The 9321-nt window shown below is 40.7% G+C and overlaps 1 protein-coding gene across 1 annotated transcript; it reads left to right on the top strand.

Annotated features, from left to right (window-relative positions):
- The first annotated feature begins 3937 nt into the window (after positions 1-3937).
- On the top strand, positions 3938-8235 carry LOC120021413 (steroid receptor RNA activator 1-like). The gene is made up of 5 exons (XM_038965170.1): positions 3938-4138; positions 4578-4706; positions 6586-6860; positions 7096-7204; positions 7357-8235. The coding sequence occupies exons 1-5, from the start codon at positions 4108-4110 to the stop codon at positions 7551-7553; spliced, it is 741 nt and encodes a 246-aa protein (XP_038821098.1). The 5' UTR covers positions 3938-4107; the 3' UTR covers positions 7554-8235.
- The last annotated feature ends 1086 nt before the right edge of the window (positions 8236-9321 follow it).

The following is a 9321-nucleotide window of genomic DNA, read 5'->3' as shown; positions in this document are numbered from 1 at the left end:
CAACCAGAGAGGGTGGGAGAGGATGGATGGAGGGAGGGAGGGAGGGAGGGAGGGAGGGAGGGAGGTGGAGCAAGTGATGGATGGAGGGAGGGAGGGAGTAAGAGACGGAAGGGGAGTTGAGTTAAGGGGGGTAGGGAGGGAGGGAGGGAGGGGAGGAGGGGGGGGGTTGAGTTGATTAAAGGGAGGGAGGGAGGGAGGGAGATGGAGCAAGTGATGGAGGGAGGGAGTAAGAGACGGAAGGGGAGTTGAGTTAAGGGGGGTAGGGAGGGAGGGAGGGGAGGGGGGGGGGAGTTGAGTTGAGTAAAGGGAGGGAGCGAAGGGGTTGAGCAAAGGGGGTAGGGAGGGAGGGAGGGAGTTGAGTAAAGGGGGTAGGGAGGGAGGGAGTTGAGTAAAGGGGGTAGGGAGGGAGGGAGTTGAGTAAAGGGGGTAGGGAGGGAGGGAGGGAGTTGAGTAAAGGGGGTAGGGAGGGAGGGAGGGAGTTGAGTAAAGGGGGTAGGGAGGGAGGGAGGGAGTGAGTTGAGTAAAAGGGGTAGGGAGGGAGGGAGGGAGTTGAGTAAAGGGGGTAGGGAGGGAGGGAGGGAGTGAGTTGAGTAAAAGGGGTAGGGAGGGAGGGAGGGAGTTGAGTAAAGGGGGTAGGGAGGGAGGGAGGGAGGGAGGGAGGGAGGGAGGGAGGGAGTTGAGTAAAAGGGGTAGGGAGGGAGGGAGGGAGTTGAGTAAAGGGGTGCGTATCAGATTTAGGGGAATAGTAGAATGAGTAGTTAGAGGGAGGACAATACAGATGTAACCAGCCATTTGAATGTGAAGTTTGAAGGCTAGCTGAGTTTCTATTTTACCAGGCAGGGATGGCCATTATCTTAAACAAAACAAACTGGCAGCATTTCTGCTTCAACTGTGTTTTTGTGAGTATACAACATATCTCACCTAGGCTGGTTTGTGGTACAGTAATATGGAGGTGCTGTACTCTCACATTCCATACCTTGTTTAAGTCACTAGGCTCTAAACTTGTACTTTTATGACAAACTACAAACAAATACACAACAATAACCCCCTGCTTCTAAGTGAAACGTACAGTAGCAAAAAAATATGGTGCAATAATGGACAACTCTTTAATATAGTTTTCTGGTATTGAACATCAGCAAAATGTAACTTGATTCTTGTACAATTAATGTAGTTAGATAGGTTGTATTAAATACGTATACTGTTCTTTCTAATAAATGTAAAGTGATCTTTAACTTCAAATATATTCACAGTGTGTCAACCTTATAGCTTTATAGTCCTTCTGACAGTTGACAACAAAAAGTCCTCTAATGTGAGATTAGTCGTCATAAAGATGGGACATAAGATATCACACTATATATTCCTCCATTATTCTAATTAGACATCATGACAAAATTGAGAATTAGACCGTTGAACATCCTAGGCCCCAGTTTGTCAACAGAAAATGAAGACCGACCGGATCCGGGCTTTGGTCCAACTCTCTATTTTGATGCAACATACTCAGACAGAATCCCTTTAGCCAAAAGTGGTGCCAGTCCTACAGTGGCCTTCCCATTAAAGAGAAAGAGTTATAGTTCTGAAAAAAAGTTTGTGTTAGCACATACAACACAAAAAGCATTGAAAGTGTTAAAAAAAGGGTTAGATTTAAAAAAGGGGGAGAGTGCTATTTCAATCCAACAGTTTGCTTGAAACCTCTTAAAGCTTTACAGAAGCACTGCATGCTTTCGGACGTGCTTGGGAATGAAATGCTTTGCTCAGGTACTTTCCATGCTATTGGCGATTAAAAAAAATAATATATATATTGGCTCTCACAAGTAAAAGTGAAAACACTTAGAAATCAGGTCAATGACTAAACTCTAAATGCAACCAGTCACCGCCACTGAAAGCTTGTGCTATGTTGTTCCTAATGGAGGACATACTAGGACATTTTCACTAGAGGAAACACCAAAAAAAAACACAGAATTTATATCACTGTTGTGATTCACCCTAAAATAAAAACTTATTTGCACTTCATTGAATGAAATATGTTAAGGGTTATCAACAGTTTGCGGGGTGAAAGGCACTTGGTTTAATGCATGCTGATTTTCTAAGTAATTTGCAGTAGTAGGCCCACATTATGCTGTGAAACACTTGGACACAAAAAGAATGGCACTTCAGAGAGGTCATGCTATATGTTACTGATATGCAACTGCACCTCGCTCATTCTAAATATGTATTATATAACAAAACAACTCAGGTCTCCTTATTAAGGATCATGTCAAAGTTGGGAAAATTAAAAGGCAGAGCTTTGGCATATAAGAACATGAATGGAGAAATGATATCCTTATTATCCAGGAGAATTAGTTAGGGGCATTGGTTAGAGATAGTGTCGTAGGTCATGTAGCATTGGTTAGAGGTAGTGTCGTAGGTCATGTAGCATTGGTTAGAGGTAGTGTCGTAGGTCATGTAGCATTGGTTAAAGGTAATGTAATAGGTCATGTAGCATTGGTTAGAGGTAGTGTCGTAGGCCATGTAGCATTGGTTAAAGGTAATGTCATAGGTCATGTAGCATTGGTTAGAGGTAGTGTCGTAGGTCATGTAGCATTGGTTAGAGGTAGTGTCGTAGGTCATGTAGCATTGGTTAGAGGTAATGTCATGTAGCACCTTGAGAAGACTTTGTTTTTGTAAATAAACTAGTAAATAAATATGTCTCTCTCTATATATTTGCAGTACTTTAGCACAGAAGAAAATAGGATGTCATGTAAATGCTATTTTTTTTAATTGTGATTATTTCGCACAGTTGTACCTAACTAGGTCCACATTGTGGTGGTCTATGCTGGAATAATAAATTGCTCGTAAATCCTGTTCTTTTCTGTTTCCTGTGTGTGACATTAATCAAAGTTTAACTTCAACTCCTCTTACATGATTCCATATGTGTTATTTCATAGTTTTGATGTCTTCAATATTATTCTACAATGTAGAAAATAGTAAAAATAAAGAAAAACCCTTGAATGAGTAGGCGTGTCCAAACTTTTGACTGGTACTGTATATTTTTAGACTGCAAATTGGCCGCAAGAAGCCCAAACAGCTATAATATTAAGGCCAGCATTCCGGAGTCGCCTCTTCAATGTTGACGTTGAGACTGGTGTTTTGCGGGTACTATTTAATGAAGCTGCCATTTGAGGACTTGTGAGGTGTCTGTTTCTGAAACTAGACACTCTAATGTACTTGTCCTCTTGCTCAGTTGTGCACCGGGTCCTCCCACTCCTCTTTCAATTCTGGTTAGAGACAGTTTGCACTGTTCTGTGAAAGGAGTAGTACACAGCGTTGTACGAGATCTTCAGTTTCTTGGCAATTTCTCGCATTTCTGATCAATATGATGTTAATTCAATGGACAAAAAAATTGATTTTCTTTCAAAAACAAGGACCATACTAAGCGTCCCCAAACTTTTGAACGGTAGTGTATGTCTCTCTATTATGCGTGGGAATACTTGGGAACAGATTTCTGAAATGCAAACATCTTGGAGCTGATTTCCTGGTGTTTTTACAGTCTTTTATGTCAACAATGAAAATATCTCCCCCCCTAAAAAAATTGCTGAAAACTTTGCCAAAATTCAAACCGCTGACCACTAGTTGCAGAACGTTTTCCCACCATCAAATATTGTAGCGTGAGGAAATCTAATTATGGGTTGGGCCGACATGATGCTAATTTTCTCAATAAATGTTTCTGTTCCCAAAACTAGAATATGTTAAAAACACAGTGCATTGCGTTTTATAGACTTGACGTTTTGCCAAAGTTGTAAAAAAATTGCGTTGTTTAGAAGAAGTGCAAGGTGGAATTGAGCTTGTGTACACGCGCACTTCATATAAGAGGCGTTCCCTAACTGAAATATGCAAATAAATGATACAACGCACCAATAGCCGTTGCCAACCTCATTGCTTGTTCTGCTCACTATGCTTCATTTGCTCCCACTGTAACAAACACACAGATGAAATACCTTGGCTTAGTTATAAATATTTTGTATTATGTTCGACTCACCAACCGGATATGAGTTATGTCAATGTTCAACATCCTGTTCACGTGTCCGGGAAAAACGAGTGGAGAGTTTATTTTATTTTGTGAAATAAGCAATGGAGGCTGAGGACCTTTACATCAAACCAGGTATTTTCTGTCCAATTGAATGCTTCTACTGTGTTAATTTATCGAGAATATGTAATTACATACATGTTTGTAGTATCAGTTTACTGCAACTGTGCAAGGGTGAGAACTTAGTTTGAAGGCAAGCTAGCAGAAGCAAGCTAGTTTGATAGTTAGCTAGCTAGCTAACAAAGTTATAAAAACTTTTTGAATATGCTTTTGCATATAACGTTACTTAATGCTACATCTTCACCTTAGTTGTTTCCCCAGTGCTTTATGGCATCTAGTTTGAGTATGACTACTGGTACATCACATTATGTTGGTGATGATTATAAGTAGTTTTGTTCATGTGTATGACTGAATGAATACTACAAGCTAACTGGTAAATGGTTGTTTCATCCATCTGTTCTCATATTCTGATAGGTCTTTTGAAATAAAACTCTCCCTGGCTTTATTACTCAAGGTAACCAGGAGCGGGGCTGGAATGACCCTCCACAGTTCTCCTACGGTTTGCAGACAGCAGCACAAGGTGCACCCAAGAGGACCCCTCTCAACAAGAGAGTGCCCCCACCTCAACTCACTGGATCCCCCAGTACGTTCTCTAGACTGTTGGAAAGAAATGGATATATTCGCACCTTGAACATGTTTAGAAATCCATTAATCTTTTGAGTATCTTGGTACTTTGATGTCTACTCAGGGGCTGTGTGATTGTCTTTCTGATGGCTGGACTTTCCCTAGAATGTCAGAGGAGATGATGAATCATCCGGGTTCTATTTATCCACAGTAGTGGTGCGGGGTCCGCTGTTTGTTCACCTGCCCGCAATTGCTAACAACCCATCCGCAACCACCATATGTGATAAAGTGAAAATCCCAACTCTAACTCACAAATATAGAATAGGCGCTATAGGCTAGTATGACTGCAGAACAATTTTTTGACATGGGGTGCAGGATTTTGTTTTGCCTGATTTTAGATATGTTTCTGGTTATAGTTTCAGACATTTTGGTAGCTATTCGTTAGTCGATTTTTCTATAATTAGATACATGTAGCATCTCTTTTGTCATATGTTGCCTTAGAAGACTAAATAAACCCTTCCTCAACAGAATCATGTCATAGATCGATAGAATGAATGTTTCAATCTAGTTGACATCGGTAAAGTTCTCTGTCATCTTTCACGGAGCAAAGACGTTTAGGGACTGGGTAGAAAATACAATAAAGCAAAAACAAACAGGAAAGATTTTCTGTGCAAAATGTCCAAATGACATCAGTTTGACTGGTTGTAAAGAAAGCTGAACCACCCAACGTGTTTCTGATAAGATTTCAGAATATTGCATGTTTTATGTGGTTTAAATACTATCAGCTATTATTATGCTTGGATAATGAAGACAGCACCTCTACACTTCGTATCTCTGAGCATTGCATTCTCTCAAGATGCAGAAATAAATCATATTTCTCCACTCTTGTTCCCAAGTCCAAATTTTGCCTACATTTGGTGTATAATTTTACAGCAATAAATGCATAATTCTGCAGGAGTTTTCATTAAGGCTGTAGCCCTACTCGCATGGGACTAGTATTACTAGAGAACGTTGGTTATGTATTTATTTCCCAGAATGTCTGTTATTTCAGAGGACGATTCGGACGGGATATGTTTTTTCCAAACTGCCCTCAATCTCCTTTTAAATTTTTTTTTTTTGAAAGTTGACGGAAGCCTGGAAGTTTTTTTCTTCTAGTTGTGACGCTATTTGAACAAGACCAGGCAATAACAGGCTACACTGATAACTCGAGCTTGGTTCCCAAGTTTCTAAACCATACCAAACCATCTTTGGTATAGTATCGCCATAATATTTGAATTGAGGAAGTGTGATTGTAGTCGTTCTGATATTTGAGCGATCTGCAGTAGATGTCCTAACAGCCCCCCAGCCTTCAGATGTGCGCTAACTTGCACTTGATATGTGTTTTTAGGCTATGGATGAGAAAGTGAACTTGTTCCATCCAATCAGTTATTGTTTTCTTGCTTAAACTGTGAGCAACACCTGTAAAACCCAGACATTTCTCTTAAAACACAGGGATGTCGATTCGCACAGGACTAGTATTATCAGAGGTCTTTGGAGTTTGCCAAAAAACAGACGGTTATTCTGGTTAGTCAATGTCCAGATAAAATTTTTCATTTAATCCATCTAAACAGTAGGCTACAGTTTCCTTGACATGCCATAGGCCTATTTGAAGTCCCGTCTTGTGACTGTCGAATTTGTATAGTGCCTCACAATCATCACACATAACAGCCGTCACTACTATCATCCGCTTTTATCCCTTCACCAAATCTTTCCCAAACATTACTTTTCTGTCCCTCCCTTCTCTTTATTTTCAACTCTCCTTTCGCAACTTTTGTCTTTTTGAATTAAACCGCCCCGCAGATATAACTGCGGGTTATGAGTCAAACCGTGCGTCACTAATCCGCATGGCTAATCCACAGGTCCGGTCCCAGGAACTTCTCCAACCTCAACAGTTCCAATGACTCCTCCTACCAACCCACTGGCCCCTCCTCCATGTAGTATGAACACGCCCCCTCGGCCATGTCAGGTTGCAGCCCCTCCTGGTGGGGTGATGATGATGGCCACACCTCCACCACCTTGCCATGTGGTAGAGCACACAGAGTCTGCCAGTGGCCAATCAGAAAGTGAGCCAGACATCGACATCGTAGTTACTCTTCTCAACTGGGCACTGACAGCTTGTCGACACACAGTCAAAGTAAGAAGGATTTCTCTAGCTCTAGAATTCCCAGCCACAGTTGACACACTATTTACAAATAGCATTGTGTATGTAGTTCTGTCATTTCGGTTAACCCAAAATTAAAATTGGGTGAAATTTGTCAGATGTCGTCTGGCCATGAGAAATTTGTAGCTCTGTTATTGTGCACAGGGTGAAATGACACTTACTGCTTTACCAACCAAAATGCTGAATGTTTGACATGTTCCCCTTGCAGAAACAGGTGTGTGACGATGTGGCGAAGCGCTTGAAGCTCTTTGAGGACATGTGGAGGTCTGGGAAGTTGTCACTTCCTGTTAGACGAAGAATGAATGGACTGGTGCAAGGTAGGAGAACCTGTTCACTTTGATAGATGTCATATTTCTGCTGAGGAAAAATACATGGGTCAATAAGCGGGTCACCCATTTTTAAATGAAAGAAATTTGTTGAAATGAGCCAAAACGCATCTGTGCTGCTCCTGTCTTTATGCTCCTGTCAGAGTTGAAGAGCTGGAACTGGAACGCTGCTGATGAAGTCCATCGGGCTCTGATGGTTGACCATGTTAACGAGGTCAGTCAGTGGATGGTGGGGGTCAAACGTCTCATCGCTGAAACGCGCAACTTGAACTTAGATCTTCTGCCCAGACAGGAGATAGACCGGAGTCTAGATACCAGCAGCACCGCTAACTCCAACTAGATCACTAATTACTCTTTCTGAACTTTTTTATTAGGTTGTGGCATCATGAGGACTCTCGGTCGTCCTTGTGAAAGCCGTTGAAATTCTTAACTTTTAGGCTAACTGTCTTTTGATTTTGCAAATATTTTGACATGGGTTTCCTGTAATTATGCAATGTGCATATTTTTTTCAAATATATATATTTTTAACATTCTATAAATTGCATTTGATCGCAGTGTCAATTGCTATTACCGAGATCCACCAATTCAGACAATACGAAGATAGCTTTTATCTCTGTTTTTTTTTAAATGTCGACATTGTTTACGTTTGATAGTCTTTCCTTGTCGTGTTTGATTTAAGGTGCTTATATCAAAGATGGCAGTAATACCATATTTATCTTGGCTATTCTCTGGTGTATAGTCTCCCTTGGACAGCCTTGTAAAAAGTATTTTGCTGGAGCTGGGATTAAGATCACTTTATTCATCCAATTGTACACGGTACTATGTATTATTCCTGATGCATGAGAAAGCTTAACGCTTGACAGTTTTCAATGACCTGTCATCCCCCCTGTGTGCTGTACATAATCATAAGAGCAATAACTACAATAACAATGTAAAAGCCCATCTGCTTATGTTGGCAGTGGCATTGCACTTTAAGATGGACCATACATGAGAAGACAAAATAAATCAGATTTGTGGTGGAAGTAGTCCTTTGTGTGCTTTTTTTTTTTTTTTCATTTACTTATGTATCAGGTAAGTTAATGCATTTGATCACAGACTGTTATTTCTATCTGTTCTGTAGTTAGACAATGAGGATGTTCCAGCTTTCCATACTGGTTGGTCTTCCTCCATAGAGACAGATGCCAGGAGAAGCCACAAACTCTCACCAATAGGTGGCGTCTTAGGCCTATTTATCACTGGTGACCGTGTTGTATGGAGCTATGATTTCTAGAGAAACTTGGGCACTTTATGAGATGGGTGGACACAAGATTTTCAGTTTTAATTTTATAGAGATGAGGTGTGGCTTTGTTTTGACCATGTGAGGACTGTTACGACAACAACAACGTTGTTTATTGTTACTGTGGGACTGTTTATTGTTGCTAAGTGAGAGTAATTCATGTGAACTCATTACAGATAATGTCATCCATCTGAAAATTGCCCCAGTCTACATATGAAAGATTGGAGCATGTTTGTGAAAAGAATATGTTGGAGTAAAGTCTGAATGTTTTAATCAAGTGGTAATTGAGCTTAAAGGAGGAGAGCTTGCTGCTTCAGATCTCCTGTGCTTTATCGGAGAGAGTGCGATTGCATGTTGGCAGGGTCGAGCTTTTGTTCAGTACAATCTGTGTTTACTAATTCCCAATACTGTATCTCTGTGGTACTGAAGAACCTGATGTCTGGGTTGGGGTTAATACTGTATCTCTGTGCCATTGAAGCAGGGATCGTGTTAACGCATGATTCTGCTAAATACAGAAAAAATATCTGCGTTTTGTAAATGCAGATAAGAAAAAAAAAATTATTGTAAATTCTGCTTGGCTACAAATTATGAATGTAATCGGGCTAATTTTGTGCCACAGTTGCACTTCTCCACTCGGATTAAATTTCTTTGCTCTCCTCATTGGATCACTAGTGATGGGCATTCCGAGTCTTTTCAGTGAACCAGCTCATTTGGGTCCATTCACTTAAAAAAAAGTTGGCTTATTTGGTTCAAAATCCTTACAAATCGACTTAGAACCATGACTTTCAGAACCACCTAGAACCAATCTCTAATACAAAGCCCCGAAAGTAGG

Source organism: Salvelinus namaycush, chromosome 26 (genome assembly GCF_016432855.1).
Source record: "Salvelinus namaycush isolate Seneca chromosome 26, SaNama_1.0, whole genome shotgun sequence".
Taxonomy (NCBI): domain Eukaryota; kingdom Metazoa; phylum Chordata; class Actinopteri; order Salmoniformes; family Salmonidae; genus Salvelinus; species Salvelinus namaycush.
This window is presented reverse-complemented; position numbering and strand designations above follow the sequence as displayed.